General features: G+C 40.7%; 1 protein-coding gene and 1 long non-coding RNA gene across 2 annotated transcripts; one reads left to right on the top strand and one right to left on the bottom strand.

Annotated features, from left to right (window-relative positions):
* The first annotated feature begins 66 nt into the window (after positions 1-66).
* Positions 67-3,310, top strand: LOC116604626. The gene is made up of 2 exons (XR_004291145.2): positions 67-745; positions 3,178-3,310. It is a non-coding gene; the product is annotated as an uncharacterized LOC116604626 (long non-coding RNA).
* Positions 3,311-3,525: 215 nt separating this feature from the next.
* LOC5521889 (tryptophan 2,3-dioxygenase) lies at positions 3,526-15,717 on the bottom strand. Its single transcript, XM_001641718.3, has 16 exons — positions 15,595-15,717; positions 15,440-15,503; positions 11,750-11,849; positions 10,217-10,284; positions 9,767-9,832; positions 9,604-9,665; positions 9,383-9,458; positions 9,218-9,252; positions 8,995-9,070; positions 8,421-8,528; positions 7,692-7,748; positions 7,307-7,361; positions 7,155-7,212; positions 6,875-6,954; positions 5,057-5,147; positions 3,526-4,549 (listed from the first exon to the last, which is right to left on the bottom strand). The coding sequence occupies exons 1-16, from the start codon at positions 15,618-15,620 to the stop codon at positions 4,267-4,269; spliced, it is 1,305 nt and encodes a 434-aa protein (XP_001641768.2). The 5' UTR covers positions 15,621-15,717; the 3' UTR covers positions 3,526-4,266.
* Positions 15,718-17,076: the final 1,359 nt, after the last annotated feature.

Here is a 17,076-nt window from a genome sequence, read left to right as displayed (position 1 = left end):
GGGAAGGGAAGATATTGAGGGGGGAGGAGGGAAAGGTCCTTCAAAGGGGGGGGGGGGGGGGGCATGGGGGGCTCTGAAAATATTTAGGAGCCGTATTCAGATTTAATATTTCACTGATATGATCTAGTTTGCAGCAGTACAAATACATGCCAATATATTTAATACTTTTGTCTTTATAAACCATAATTTGGTTACTTCTAGCTTTCAGTAGGGTATGGTAGGGGGGCTTTGAAAATTTTGGGATTCTGAAAAGTGGGGCACCGAAAAAAATGTTTACAATGAAAGGGAGGCTCTTTGTAGGGTGTCTTGAGTAAAAATGTCCCCCCCCCCTTCGGTGTATTTAATAAGCTAGATTCTGATAATAAACCACGAAATGTGCCGTGTTAGCGACGCGCTCTCCGTGTTTGATTAGAAAACCGGTCAAGTTACGTTGCGTAATCTGAGCTACTACCCCGGGGCACGAGCTGTCCCCGACGCAGCCGAAATGTGCCCGACTAATCAAGATTCAAGCAAATACTGTGAACATAAAAGGGAAAAATGTGTTAAAGTTCACGATCACGGGAGCACTAGAAAAATACTCCCTGAAACTGCGATCACGATCCAAATTTTCTGGGGAGAATTCCCTCGAGGGCCGAAATAAGATGCGCGGGGTGGCCCCGTGGATTATGACTGAAGGGGTAACTAGAACGACTACGGGCAAGCTGTAGAAAAACTAGATGGTCTGCGTAGGCGTGGTGTAGACAAGGTATGAATCAACACAAGGTTGAAAAGGTATGTTAAACGCCTCTGTGAAACAGAGTGGTTGCGCTGACGTTTCCAGCATTAGCCTTTCGTCGGAGCAAAAGAAACTGAATAGGATGGGGGAGTGGTATTTATAGGATAGTGTGCGAACAATAGGCAGTAAGCCGGCGCCGCGCGCGCGGTCTGACAAAGGAACAAGCGTTTGTGTCCATTGTATAAGTTGATATTGGTTAGAGAGAAACAAATAAACGAATTCAACGACATATTGCACTCTACTGTTTTCAAGCCTTACTTGATATCGACATTTATCATATAAACTTACTTAAAGTCTTGGTCTTCCTTAGAAATATTTCATAAATAGCATACAACTCAGTTGAAACATCGAAGAGTTTCAAAACATGTGAGAGAGCATTTAGAGCAGTAGATCGCGGCGTCGTAGCGTAGACAATCCACAGGCGGCCCAAGTTCATTTTAAGTTCAATTTATTTACTGTTTTGATGGGGATATGCAGTAGTTTTACAGTGTTATGGGTTCGTATAAGCGTCATCGATAAACTTGCTAAACTGCTTAAATCACTTCAGAATTCCAGTAAACAGTGTAAAATAAAAATATAAGTCTTAACTGAACTTGGGCTGTTATTATTTCTCGATTTGGAAGCCTAGAAGTTTTATTTCTCGATTTGGAAGCCTAGAAGTTGGAACGAAGTGACTCTTCGTTCCAACTTCTTGGCTTCCAAAACGGCGCAGGTCAAATTCTCGAAATGATAACGAGGGTGCTAGAATAACATATTTGCCCCCTCCTTAGCAGTCGTTTCTATAAAGGTCATACACCTGGCGGCAGTGAGAGCAGGAGTTCAGGATTGGTGCTTAGACCATGATAAATATTAGGACCCTAACCTTTGTTTAAAACCTTTGTGTATTAGATTAAGGGTAGCGATAAACATATACTAAATATACACTCTGAGAATTTGTGTCTTTACTAGCGACCAACCCGCGACCAACGTCCATGGGTAGCGTATAGCCTGTAAAATTCCATTCTCTGAATAAAAACCCTGAATGAAGTTCATTTATACTAAAAAGGGAGAAGGCAACAGTTTTTCAAACCTGGATAATTTTGCTAATTTATTAGATATAAATGTAACGCTGCAGATCGTTGACGCATTATTCTCGTGTTTCTCAACCTTATTTGAGCTAGGAGTATAGCGAAGCCCTTGCCGAGGTTGTGGGAGGAAATCTCTCCAGGCCCGTTCCCAGGATTGGCCAAAGTCATAGGTATCATATGGAAAAAGCATAGTATTTGAAGATTCCTTAATAAGAAATAATAAACCACTATTTGGCGGGAGCGCGCACACTGCGCACCCTCTGTGTACGCGCCTGCTCTCCTTTGAAATGAATTATTTAAAAAAGCTGCCCTCCTATTAAAGTATACTAGAAGACGCCGTCTAGGCCGTTTCACAAAGAATATTGCTTGTTCGACGATATCATATCGTGTTGTTATGTTCCTAATTCGTTTAAGACCCTTATTCTGTGCCGCCGTCGTCGCTACATGACATATGCAACTCAACTGCATAGCAAGCGTTCCTGTATGTTTTGAGGTCATCGAACTTCTCGTCGGTTTCTGGTTTTTTTCTGTGCTCAAAACACATAAGAACGCTTCCTAAACAGGTTCCTCAACTAGTCATTCTTTAATCTCAGAAAAGAGAGTGGGCATATTTTGAAAATGACTAATAAGTGAAACATAACTAGATAGCGCGAAATGATTTCTCCAGAAGTCGTGAAAGTTTTAGACAAATATTTGTTTTCCGTTTTAGCGACGCGGGTACCCTGTGGTTTTGCTCCGAAATGCAAAAATCACATGTTTTAGGATTTTCTACCAAAAGGAAGGATTTTCGGGGACTTTTAGTATGTTTACTAGGCTGTATTACTCGTTCAAAATCCGTTGAGAGAAATTCTATTGCAATTAGTTTCACCTGAAACCACAGATTGACTGGACTATAAGCGTGTTAGCGCGCTGGCCTCTCATCACTGTGTACCAGGTTCGAGTCCTGGCTCGGACTCGAGGGCTTTTCTCGGGCTTGGTATCTCAAGTGAGAGGGTTTCCCTTCTTTTCCCCACCCCACCCCAGAATACACCAGAAATCGACTATAAAACATACATCAGCGCACCTGACAGAGAAAAAAAAAATGGCATGAAATTTTCCAATTCTCAATATATAAGCTCAAGATTCCGCTTACAAGGTGTTTCTCTGACCAAAAGCTTAATTCCAAATTTTAAAGAAATTTATTAGTTATTACTACTACTACTTATTGTTTGGATTATCTATATTCCGACTGCTGTAGCCATGGAGACCGTCATTTGTAACAGACAACTACAAGAGTGGTATGGTGATTTCACTAGGTGATATCTACTACTAAAAATATGAATTACCTTTTTTCAGGAAACCATGCTTCGCAGAAAACCAAAAGGCGCCACGGGAGTGTAGCACAAGAAACAGATATAGAAAAACTTCAATGGATTGGCTTAACGATAAAAATATACATATAAATATAGATATTAAAATTTGAATTCAATTTTTGTCTAATCCTATTGGTAATTGCAGAGGGGCGGGACGAACAGGCGTCTATATAATCCAAAATGGCGACCAAATAACAAACTCAGGGTTTTTGCGCCTAAATAAAATTCCAACGCCTAAAGGAAGGCTAACAAAGCAACGTACGTTGTTGGTATTTTTCAGCATAACACTGCCAGAGTGCTTTAAAAGTACTTCAGCCAGACAAAATCAATGTTTTGAGACGCAAGATTGTTTTTTTTAAATTTAAAATAAAGGCATTACAAAATTTCAGATTGTTCTCATTGATCCTTTGACATAGTTTTATTACAAAAAATAAGAAACACACATATTAACTTAATCACGTATATTTCGTGACGTGCACACTTTAGTTACTTGAATGTGCCAATCGACCCATTTTTTAGTTTTGGTCATAAAAACTACTTTTACAATTGCTCCAAGTTAGGTTCACACATCTTTACGTCTATTTTCGTCTACACCTAGCCTATGGGTCGTACCCAGAAATAAAAAAGAAACAAAACCACTTTCGCAATATGATCCGGACCGAGGCACCAGGACAAAAAATGGAAAAAGTCCTGCATGAAATGAGAAAAGAGAAAATAGATACTAAATTCTCGGTTCGTGCCTCATACCAGTTACAATAAGGGAGTGTTTATTAAATACACCAAGGGGGGAGGGAAGATATTGAGGGGGGGGGGGGGCAAAAAAAGATTCTCTAAGGGAAAGAGAAAAATTTTGGGGGTGTTCTATGAGGGGGGGGGGGGGGGGAGGCACCAAAAAAAAAATGTTTACAACGAATGGGGGGCTCCGAAATTTAAGGTGTCTTCAGTAAAAATCTTCCCTCACCCACCCCCCCCCCCCCCCCCCCCCCCCTCGGTGTAATTAATGAACACTCCCTAAATGAGTAAATATTGTTCAACAGTGGCGGTGAAGCAGTGTTAACCCTTAGGAGACAAGTCATTCATAAAATGGCGATTTAAACTCTGTTACTGCTGCGGCCAAAGCTGTTTGTGGTGGTTTCTGTTCTGGTGGATGCGCCTCATCAACAAGCGGTCGCAGCGACCAAATTTCACTCTCCTCGGCATCGCTGCTATAATTGGCACTGTCGCTGTCACACGTCCGTGGTACGCTCATGCTACATAGCCTCATTTTCATGTCTGACGTCAGAGGCGGAATGCGGTCACGTGGAACGAGAAAATTGGACATGTTGAAGAGGTCCAAGAATACTTTGTAGCGATCACTGAAGCAAAGCAAAGAAAAATTAATCAAAACAAGCATATTTCAGAAGGGAGGGGGGGGGGGGGGCTAAGATGAATCTCTTATTCAGGACATCCCGAATTCCATATCTTGGCCACCATTTTGAATGAGGAGGAAGCGGGACAAGCAGGAGTCATCCATATTTCCCAAAATGGCGGCCAAACAACGTACGTTGTTGCTGTTTTTAAGCAAAACACTGAAAGTATTTTAGCCATGGATTTTTTCATTCCACAATAGCATTTTGACCTATTAACGCACTCCTCGTTGAAAAATCATTGGCACTGAGATGTTACAGTCATATGATTATGAGGAAGGCAAACAGTTAAATTGCCTATCAGGCTTATGGGGTTGAATAAATAATATTAACCAGATTGCACGTTTTGAACAGTCTCCACATTGTTTCCAATTTAAAGTCTCCACATACTATGCTTGAGAGCTTACTTACATGCCATTGCTCGTCGTAATTAGTACTATTACCAGTCTTTCTCACCTGATTGTGGAGCGGAGGTACTGGTACCCAGAGCTTCCACCCGTGCCTGCCTTGGAACCGAGCATGCGTTGTACAATGAGCACGTGATTATCTGCGTGTAAATACATAGTTGAGTTAAAGTCATGCGCAGTGAAAATGGCATACTGATAATAAATACGCATATAAATAATTACGCATATTGATAATATATACGCATATTGGCCCGTCTACGAGCAAACTTTATGTGGCAAATTTTGATGTGTCAAATGCATTTGTTGAAAATGCAACACTATCGTTTTTATTTGGCAATTAAAAATTTTCAAATATCTAAATTTGTCTGTCAAATATCAAAATTTGTCCGTTGAATTTTATGAACGAGACGCCACATAAAATGTGGCAAATTTTTTAAATTCAATAGACCCTAGTTTCATAAGTATACCCCTGTGTCAAGCATTTGAGCATTAAGTAAATCTATAAATCATTAAATTTTACTGTGAGAGCAAATGACAAACAAAAAATGAAATTACTTGAAGAAGTTATCGAGGTACGTCATTCTGATTCCGACAAGTTAAGCTACGGTAAGGTGAGGTAGGAGCAGCAAAATCTTGCAACTTTTGTGCCAGCATTTGTAAAAAAAGTTCGAAGGCGATGTTGCGCGTTTTACTACCGGCGCACAAACGTTTTTCCAAGCAAAAGATAGACGTGTTCATGCTGTTGATCCGCCATCGTTTTCCTCCGTGACACTCATGTGTGTCTTTCGTTCAACCAATCACAAACCTTATTGCAACCGCTTGCGTATGCGTGACGTCTTTTTGCTGCGAGACAAGTTGGTTTGATGTAGTAAAACGGGCTAAATCTCTGAGTTTTGTTGCAAAGAGTAGAACCATCTTCTAAACGGGCTAAATCTCTGAGTTTTGTTGCAAAGAGTAGAACCATCTTCTACTTTCTGCAGCAAACTTTTTTCACTTGCAACAAAAAAATTGCTGCCACAAAAGTTGTACGATTTTGCTGCCTGTATTACCGTACCTTTAGTGTCGCGAGTCCCTGTGCTACTTTTCGACTTTTCCAATCCTTTACGCAACATTTTCTCGTTGTTTTGTTCTTTTAGATCATCAAAACAAGCAGCATTTCTTCTCATTTGTACCCTTGTCTTTATTTTGTATGCAAAATCATTACTGACACAATTCGAACTCATATATTTGTTGCTCATTTACGCGAGAAAATAAAAATTGCCACATACATTTGCCCTCTAAAATTGGCCTTACTCTACATGTGATCATTTTCGAGCGTGATGCACAGTTGAGTTAAAAACGCGCAGTGAAAATGTCATATTAATTATAATAACTCATATACTGTGTGACAGTGTGAAACGGACCTGACGATTTTGTGCGCGTGTTTTTATTTCTCTTATTTTGGGAAGCCCTTATTTATAAGTGTCTAAACGTGTGCGATAACTGTATGTCTGGAATAAATTTAGTTTTGTCCCGACGTCGTGCGGCGTGGTTTCGTTGTTGTTTCTTCTCCCCTTTCCCCAAAAAGCTCGAGCCACTCGGTCGAACCGGCGAGCACTGGAGTTGTATTACACAACAATAAGAACTGTAATTATAACAAACCGCAAAGATAAACATTTAAAGAGCAGCGCGAATGTGGTGATGTGCAAAAATAAAAGAACACGAGAACGAATGTATGTTGATCTGGAGCGTAAAATGGCGGTATGGTTGATATTCTTCCCTAGCTAGATTTGAATGGTTCCTTTCTCTTCTTTTATAGTAGCAAAAAAATAGTAGCGATCATCTCTGCTTGTCGAAGTAGGTGAAAGAAAGATAGTGGTTCACTCACATCTCCATTTGATGAGAAGCGAGTCGATGTCCATGAGAAGGTTCAGAATTTGATAGGGTTGGTTAAAGCGAGGTTCATCCCTAGAGAAGCAATAGAACACAAAATGTGTGGATGATGATAAAAAATGATATGATGTACAAAAAACAATAATATTGATATGTGGGATACAACAATTGCGAGTTCAATGAAATTTACAAGAGGTAGGAGGTAAAAAAGGTTCAGGAAAAACTCTGGAAGAAAGAAAACGAAAAAAAAAAGAGAGAAGGAAGAATATTCTCACCGATAAAATGATATCATAAGGGCTCCTTGCAGAGCTTTATGGGAAAACTTTCTCTCCCCTGGAAAAAGATTGAAACATGCCGTCACGCAAATCTGGACCACGTCTGGTCTTGATTCTAAACAAGGCTAGTAGTATCCATCATCAAGACCTACCACGTGCTACCAGCTGGTTGTGTCGCTCTTCACTGAAGATTGTCTCGAATGTTTCCTGATAAAAAAAACACCCACAAGTTCAGGAGGTTGGCATATGGACGACCAGAGGTAAAAAAAAAACACCTCGATAGCCCAGTTTCAAAATCCACGGTGACCGATGAATGTAGGCACTAACATAATGACTCATAAATACAGTGCTCGCAGACAAGAACAAAAAATTGCAACGTTCATATTGTTGTTAGCTCTCCCTGGTAAGCGCATGTAATAATCTTCGACTGAGGCTCCAACTCTACTTTGCCAGTTTGTCCAGAGGACATAATAAAATTCGAAACTGGACTATTGAAAACACGACAATTGAGTGTGCCCAATGAAACGGGAAACCTACCACTGTCCCTTTCAAGGTTTTCAATCTTTCACTTTTCAGAGCTTTGCTCGGTGCATTCTGAAATGATAATACATGGATAAAAGGGACCAGCTAATCCTTTCCATAATGTATTTCTTCTTTTTTTTTACCATTAAAAACGTTGGGGACATCTTTGCGACATTCCCAGACTTTCTACCATTTAGCCTTTTAATGTAGACGAGTACCAAGAAAAAAATGACAAATGTTTTTACTTTCGTTAACATAAGAAGACATGGCTGCCAAAGTGATGCGGTGACGGGGAAAGAATAGAATGAATTCAGGGAATTGGGAAGGGGAGGTTAGACCTTTGGGGTCTGTTAATCAAAGTAGACAACGTAAGAACATGCACTTAGTTCCTTTTGTTTCATTTCGAAGAACATTACTCAAAGTACAACGTCGAATAACGACACTAGGCTCGAATCGTTATGTTGTTATGCCGCTTGTTTGCACTAGTCCTAAATTCTTATGTGCGACGCTTGGGAATTAAAAAAAGTAAGAATATGCCCATAAGGTGGAAGGTTACTCGAGGCAAACTCGTCGCCAGTCGCTGATAAGTGGAACAGAGCAAGGCAGGCAAATATGTTTTTTTTTTTTTACTTGTAGTGTTTTTCGTTCTACTGTTTGAGATCGTCTTGCTAGAAATGCATTGCGCGCCGCGTCCTTGCACCATTTTGAGGATTGGGTACAAGTCCGGACTGCGCGTGATCTTACCTCTGCCTCGGCTTTCAGGTCCACCATCCAGGCATGCACGCTCCTCTTGTATTTACCCCAGAAGTTGAATCCGTCTGTCTCGAGCCCTGGCGTACGACATAGCCACCTCTGGAAACAGTGTGGCGGAGAGATAAGAAAGTTTTAACGGCAGGTGGTGTGGTACAAGATGAGGGGGAGAGGCAGGTGAAACATATAGAATACTAGCGCCAAGGCATGCGTCAGAACCATCTCTACACAAAGGGATTAGTTTTGGTTATGGCACAAGAAGAGGGGGAGGTATAGGTTTAATAGAAATAAAAGGCAACGATGTCATCGTGTAGATACGAAACCCTTACTCAAAAGGTGAATAAGGGTACATTGCACACATATATTAAACACTTTAATACGCGGACACAATGGCTAATAAAACAGAAGGACATGGGAAAACATGCAATCTTTTCAGAGATATATCTCTCTGGTACATCCTGCATATGCCAGCATTCCAGACCTTAAGTATGATATTTTTCAACTAATTTAGTCACCAATCAATGATGACCCGCGATCAACAATGAACATCCAATCATGTGCGTCCCACCTGTACAAGTTCTTGGAGTGAATCCTCGCTCTCCGCTTGCTCGACTTGTTCCACGTCTTTCTCTCGAAGCTGTTTGCTGCAATTAGAACGTCAAGCAGAATTATCTATTTTTCCCTGGCCCCTGGGTAGGGTATTGTGGATACTCCCCCTTTTCATGATACGACAGTACGGTTTGGGACAAGAAGCTTAAGAAACATCCTTAAGTTTAAACTGTAGACCTTACCTGTATTCTTGATTTGCTAGACAAAATCTGCTGGCCTGTTGGGAGGAAGAAACAACGTTAAAAAATGTAAGCCACTATTTTGTTATTGTTTACATGAAAATCAGTGTGAGATCCTTAAATACGAGAATGTCATTGTCTTGGTATTGATATCAAATGAGCCCTTACACGCCGCACTCCAAGCTTGTTCTCTATCAGCCTGAACTGTTGGCTCTGGAAACCGGAAGCAGGAGCTAGGTAATTCCTGGAAAAATAAAACTCGACAGTCACCGAAAACAGCACTGTGATATGTGGAACTCACACCCGAAGGTACTAAAAGCAGATATTCCTCGATTTCAAGAAAACAAAGTCCTGCATAAGTAATCCAACATGTGGTAGTTTATTTTTACCTGAATTCCATGAAACCTAAAGGCGTCATTGTCTCTAGAAGTAATATCTGATCTTTCAGGAGCTGAAAGAAAACATGTGTCGATTTCTAAGAAAAGAGTTCTATGAAATACCCGTTGAGTTACAAAAATTTTATGCATCAGAGCGCTAAAAGTGTTTTTGTACCTTTAAGATTGCGACGACGCGGTGAAGACAAGAGATGACAAATAACGTTTTCGACTCGTTGAAGTCCTGTTGGGGTAATAAAGAAAATTGTGAACAAAGTATAAATAAAACTTATTATAACAGTGCAATCGCTGAGAACTCTTTTTTTGTGTAGGGAGGGCAAAGGAACTTGGTATAGTGAAATTCGTCATGGACAAGGGGTAAATTTTACTCTTGAAAAAGATGCGATACGATATAAAAAGAAATCAATTGACATGATGCGATTTAAAAAGATAATAGGCTCAATAGAATTTACTATTGAATTCCACAAAACGATATCACTCTGTTACAGGCAGTCAGCGCCAGTCAAAGGGACTCTGCACATGGCACATTTGCCAATTTGCACATTTTGCCAATGGCTTTGCCGAATCTTCTCATACCGCGAATGTACGGCTAGGTGCGAGATATTACCTCTTCCATGAACATACTTCTGACTGTGTCTATTTCATGAATGATCTCTTTGAACCACAGTTCGTAGGCTGAAGGAAAAGCAAATCATGTTAGACAAGCCTTTTACATATTACAGGGCTACGGTGGGGGCTATTTTTAAAGCAAAGACTTCAGATAGCTAAACACAAGCCATAGGTCTTATCTAACGGTTCAAGCAAGAGTTTGGAGAAAGCAACAAAGCCCGTCACTATTATCTTGATGGGTGACTATTACCTTGGTGGTTGACTATTACCTTGGTGGTTGACTATTACCTTGGTGGGTGAATGTTACCTTGGCGGGTGACTATTATCTTAATGGGTGACTATTTCCTTGATGGGTGACAATTTCCTTGGTGGGTTACTATTACCTTGGTGGGTGACTATTACCTTGGTGGGTGACTATTACCTTGGTGGGTGACTATTACCTTGGTGGGTGACTATTACCTTGTTGTGTGACTATTACCTTGTGTGATTATTACCTTGGTGGGTGGCTATTACCTTTGTGGGTGACTATCTCCTTGGTGGGTGACTATTACCTTGTTGTGTGATTTTTACCTTGGTGGGTGACTATCTCCTTGGTGGGTGACTATTACTTTGATGGGTGATTATTAACTTGGTGGGTGACTATTACCTTGATGGGTGATTATTATCTTGGTGGGTGACTACCACCTTGGTGGGTGACTTTTACCTTGGTGGGTGACTATTACCTTGGTGGGTGGCTATTACCTTGGTGGGTGACTACCATCTTGGTGGGTGACTATTACCTTGGTGGGTGACTATTACCTTGGTGAGTGACTATTACCTTGGTGGGTGACTATTACCTTGGTGGGTGACTATTACCTTGTTGTGTGATTATAACCTTGGTGGGTGGCTATTACCTTGGTGGGTGACTATCTCCTTGGTGGGTGACTATTACCTTGGTGGGTGACTATTACCTTGATGGGTGACTATTATCTTGGTGGGTTGATGTTACCTTGGTGGGTGACTATTACCTTGGTGGGTGGCTATTACCTTGGTGGGTGGCTATTACCTTGGTGGGTGACTATTACCTTGGTGGGTGACTATTACCTTGGTGGGTGAATATTACCTTGGTGAGTGACTATTACCTTGGTGGGTGACTATTACCTTGGTGGGTGACTATTACCTTGGTGGGTGACTATTACCTTGGTGGGTGATTATTACCTTGGTGGGTGGCTATCACCTTGGTGGGTGACTATTACCTTGGTGGGTGACTATTACCTTGGTGGGTGACTATTACCTTGGTGGGTGATTATTACCTTGGTGGGTGGCTATCACTTTGGTGGGTGACTATTACCTTGGTGGGTGACTATTACCTTGGTGGGTGACTTTTACCTTGGTGGGTGATTATTACCTTGGTGGGTGACTATCACCTTGATGGGTGACTATTACCTTGACTATTACCTTGGTGGGTGACTATTACCTTGGTGGGTGACTATTACCTTGGTCGGTGACTCTTACCTTGATGGGTGATTATTACCTTATGTGTGACTATTACCTTGATGGGTGACTATGAAAAGAAGCTCATCATGTGCTTTGGATGCGGGACCCCCTACGACCTCTGACTGTAGCTCCTGGCAAGACAGCAGCTGGTCCAACTGCGAGAGAAAGAAAACTGAATTCTGGAGCAACTCCTCCAGGAATTAACTTATAATATTGTTTGAAGGCGGTTGGCATCAGTCCTTAAAATACAGGACCATAGCATAGATTTTAAGCGTAAGATTTGTTTTAGCGGGCTATTTTGTCTCAGGTATTATCTCCTAGCTCACATTTTTCGTTATTCATTTTAACGGACCTTCCGGTCGAGGGACCAGGCCCCTAGACAGAAATGTGTCCCTGGATAAGAACGAAATGTGCGGTACTCCATATTCTAAGAAAAACGATTGGTTCAGAAAAAATCATAGTCAATGTGCTCCCAAAATGCATACCGTACAAGAGAGTGTGATGTCACCCTTGATAACGTATTATTGTCTAATGAAAGGGAGATCGAATTGCGGACCTGGACATAGAGCCTAGAGAGAACCATAATCACAGCGAAACTTGACTTTTTGAAGCTGATCTTTTTGAAAAAAAATAAACTTCACGGCGCTTGTAGAAATTTTGTGCTCCATTTTGCAGAACAAAAGTCCTTTCTCCATTTTACACAATTTAGCTATATATGAATCTTGAACATAATATAAGAATTTTAGGACCACATAAAGCGAATAGAAACTAAATCATATGGCTTTCAACAATTGGCTGTTATACTCGTATGACATATTCATTTCACGCTGCTAAAGTGTCAAAAAGTTTTTGTCAATATGATAATGTCACTTCAATCTTCATAATAATCATCTGTGTTTCCCGTGTTTAGAAATGCAAAGCTAGACGCTTTATCCCCAAGAGAGTCAATATTCTATTGACTTTTGTTTATCATTGCTAAGCGTTCTTGTGTTGAATTTTTCATAGGAGTGAACGCATAGCCTTTAGAAGACAATACTAAAAAAAACTGCACTAAAGAACTGGCACTAAGGATAACGTGGCTAAAACTTTCTTTAATCAACCCTTAACCAACAAACAGACGCATGCAGTTGAAAAAGGGATCTTTATTTGACTAAGTGTCCCTGGTAAAGTTATTCATCTTTTCAAAATGAGGGACATCTAGTAACTCCAACTTTCTGCCTATTCAAACCACCATTAACTCCAGCCTTTTGCTAATTCTAACCCTCATAAACCCCAACCATTTGCTTACCCAAACCCTCGGTAACTCCAACTTTCTGCCTATTCAAATCACCATTAACTCCAGCCTTTTGCTAATTCTAACCCTCATAAACCCCAACAATTTGCTTACCCAAACCCTCAGTAACTCCAACTTTCTGCCTATTCAAACCCTCAGTTACTCCAGCCTTCTGTTTATTCAAAACCCCAGTTACCTCAACCATCTGTTTATTCAAACTCTAAGAAACCCTCTGCACAATCAAACCCTACACAACTCCATTCTCCAAGTCAGCTTGTACTTTTTTAGTAGTTTCTTTTGAGAAGCCGCACACTAAAAGCTTTCAAGATTGATTCAGATGCACTACTTGACTACACTACAATCATCTACAAGCACTACAGGCTACTTGACACTGGAATCATGCAAATTATGATGAAATCAAAGAAGATGCCCCATACCAGGGAGTTGTAAAAGGGTCTTGTCATGTCTAAGAATATGCAGCTCAATCAAGTGCATAATGAAAACTCAGCCAATAAATGACATTTTGATATGGCCTGTGTTGATTTCTAAAACACTATCATACCTTGTAATCCATGACATGGTGCATAGCTGTCAACTCACCCACATTTGGGGGGTGTCACAAGATTTTGGACCTCATCACAAGCCTAACTTTTGTGAGAATGTTCATACATTCTCTGTATTCATCGGCATTGGCTCTCTTGTTTTTTTTCCCCGGGGGGAGGGGGAGAGGGGGGTCTTCAGGGTAAAAGTGATAGGGATGCTTGTCAGGAAATTTGAAAAATACCCCTAAAAATACCTGCACACCAAAAAATGCTACCTAAAAAATACCTCAGAAGCATTAAAAATACCATTCCTAAGAAAAAAGCCCATTTTTTTCTTGGATACCCCCCCTAAAAAATACCTTAGGCCCAATTTTGACCCCTAAAAATACTACAAGCATCCCTATCGACATAGGACGAAACCCCCCCCCCCCCCCCCGATTTTTCCACATATTTACTGTATTTCACCCGATTTCACAAGATTTCTGTCAAAGTTGGGTTGCGGCTATGCATGCTGCCTAGAATTAATATGCATTTTCTCCAACACTTGCGCGTAATCTTGCTTTCTGATCGGTTGTTAGCTATAGTAAATCGGAGATCCTTGCAGGTTCACTGTGAAAGAGACGAAAATCCTTGATTCAGATTCGAGAAATTTGGTTCTCAATCTTTTCTGGTAAATTTATTTTTCATCCTTACAAAAGGACACTGAAGGTAACAAAGACTGCAGGGTTTTGAAGCTAAAGTTTTAAATTTTTGTTTATCTGTGCGCCCGGCACACACCAGTTGCATGACCTTGCACACGCTCTAGAAAACACAGCGTGCGCTGTTTTTATTTTGTAAAATACTGTTTCCGTTGTTTGTGTTGTAGAAAACACTCCTCCTGACTCCACAACATTTTGATCATGAGTATATAAAAGTACATACCACGAAGAACTATGGAAAATTTGTTAAATATAATTATAAAATTAGTTGACTCCCCCTTCAGGAGGAACAAAATTTTCCATGGCCCCCCTTACGCTCTCCCCATATTTTCGGTGCCCCCCCCCCCCCCCCCCCCCTCCGGAAAATCGAAGAAAAAAGAAGCAAAGGAAGGAATGGCAATGACAATGTAAAAGGAATGTAATCAAGAGATTGAAGAAAGTGGAGGGGAATGAATTGGCTGAAAACATTAATTCAGGGAAAGTGAAGGCACTCAATTTCTCAAAGATGCGACTAACTCCATGTTGCAACTCGATAATGGTTGATGCAATAGAAGAAGCAAAAAGGCTTTTCGATCTTCTCCTTGCAAGAAAAGCGCAGCATGAGAAAAGTGAAAAGAAAGAGAGCAAGGAAGACAGCGAATCAGATATGAGCGAGGATTTTGATGACGGAGAACGAGCACTTATAGCATTCAAATGTTTTGTTTATATTTTACATATGGAACATAAGCACTTTATAATATTATATAGCGGAAACCATAAAAAGATGTATTTAGGGTGTATACAGGTTTGCATTGCATAGATTAAATGTGGCTTAATGAGTATCCTGGATTCCTGGATTGTGCATACCAAATAACAGCCCCCAAACCGAGACAAGTTAAACCAAGAAGTCTAATTTGAAACTTCATCAAATTATATAGTAGAGACAACACCCAAAGGAATCAGTGATCCCCCTTTTAAAATCCAAACACTTTTGGCCTGGGGGGACACACAGTTTCGTACTCTTTTACTATAATTTAGCGCAGGAAAAGTGAGCTCATAATAAGAGAACACTTAATCTTTGCACAAGTAAACAAAACTCGACCTTGACAATATGGCAACCTTGTTTTAAAGAATGTACTTATCCCCTCTCAAAAAGTTAATCATTTAAGAACCCCTAATGCACGCAAACTCTCACCTGTTATCTTATAACTTACTTAAATAACTTAAGTTTAGAGTAAGTATACCATACGAACCTTCAGATAATCGGAATAATTCAGCCTCGTGTCCTTTTCGTCTGTGACTGCCGTCGACGAATCGCTGCAAAATACAACATGCTGCTCGTTTATGCATACAAATCTAAAGATTGTGGCTATTATATGTTTTTTGGAGAAAGCATATCTGCGTGTACCTATCGCCAGCGTAAGGACAACTCATCTTATGCAGCTTTTAGAATTTCTATGGAACTTGTTCCAGAAGCGACTGATAGAGAAGAGCGGGGTCCGAGAGGGATTGGGAAACAGTTCGGAGGGCGGTTCGGAGGCGTCGACCGTGACCGTCTGACCCTTTTGACAGCGTATGACCAGCTCGTCAGATCGGTCTGTTCCTATTGATAACTTCAACAACTTCAGAACGGACACATCACCGGGGCGCTTATTTCGTTTAGCTTATCTGAGCATATACTCTCCTGCAAACCATCAAAACTTAACACCACCCTTATCCGAGCATATACTCTCCTGCAAACCATCAAAACTTAACACCACCCTTATCTGAGCATATTATACTCTCCTGCAAACCATCAAAACTTAACACCACCCTTATCTGAGCATATACTCTCCTGCAAACCATCAAACTTAACACCACCCTTATCTAAGCATATACTCTCCTGCAAACCATCAAAACTTAACACCACCCTTATCAGAGCATATACTCTCCTGCAAGCCATCAAAACTTAACACCACCCTTATCTGAGCATATACTCTCCTGCAAACCATCAAAACCTAACACCACCCTTATCTGAGCATATACTCTCCTGCAAACCATCAAAACTTACCACCCTTATCTGAGCATATACTCTCCTGCAAACCATCAAAACTTAACACCACCCTTATCCGAGCATATACTCTCCTGCAAACCATCAAAACTTAACACCACCCTTATCTGAGCATATACTCTCCTGCAAACCATCAAAACTTAACACCACCCTTATCTAAGCATATACTCTCCTGCAAACCATCAAAACCTAACACCACCCTTATCTGAGCATATACTCTCCTGCAAACCATCAAAACTTACCACCCTTATCTGAGCATATACTCTCCTGCAAACCATCAAAACTTAACACCACCCTTATCCGAGCATATACTCTCCTGCAAACCATCAAAACTTAACACCACCCTTATCTGAGCATATACTCTCCTGCAAACCATCAAAACTTAACACCACCCTTATCCGAGCATATACTCTCCTGCAAACCATCCAAACTTAACACCACCCTTATCCGAGCATATACTCTCCTGCAAACCATCCAAACTTAACACCACCCTTATCTGAGCATATACTCTCCTGCAAACCATCAAAACTTAACACCACCCTTATCTGAGCATATACTCTCCTGCAAACCATCAAAACTTAACACCACCCTTATCTGAGCATATACTCTCCTGCAAACCATCAAAACTTAAAACCACCCTTATCTGAGCATATACTCTCCTGCAAACCATCAAAACTTAACACCACCCTTATCTGAGCATATACTCTCCTGCAAACCATCAAAACTTAACACCACCCTTACCCGAGCATATACTCTCCTGCAAACCATCAAAACTTAACACCACCCTTATCCGAGCATATACTCTCCTGCAAACCATCAAAACTTAACACCTCCCTTATC

Source organism: Nematostella vectensis, chromosome 10, assembly GCF_932526225.1.
Source record: "Nematostella vectensis chromosome 10, jaNemVect1.1, whole genome shotgun sequence".
NCBI classification, from domain to species: domain Eukaryota; kingdom Metazoa; phylum Cnidaria; class Anthozoa; order Actiniaria; family Edwardsiidae; genus Nematostella; species Nematostella vectensis.
Note: the sequence above shows the minus strand (reverse complement) of the source record. Positions and strands in the feature narration are given on the sequence as shown.

Excerpts from the sequence above, each read along its gene's own strand:
- LOC5521889 (XM_001641718.3), bottom strand. The coding sequence starts at position 15,620 with ATGAGTTGTCCTTACGCTGGCGATAG. Across the intron at positions 9,833-10,216 it reads GAAGTATGTTCATGGAAGAG|GACTTCAACGAGTCGAAAAC; the intron begins GTAATATCTCGC and ends TTACCCCAACAG. Across the intron at positions 5,148-6,874 it reads GCTTCTCATCAAATGGAGAT|ATAATCACGTGCTCATTGTA; the intron begins GTGAGTGAACCA and ends ATTTACACGCAG.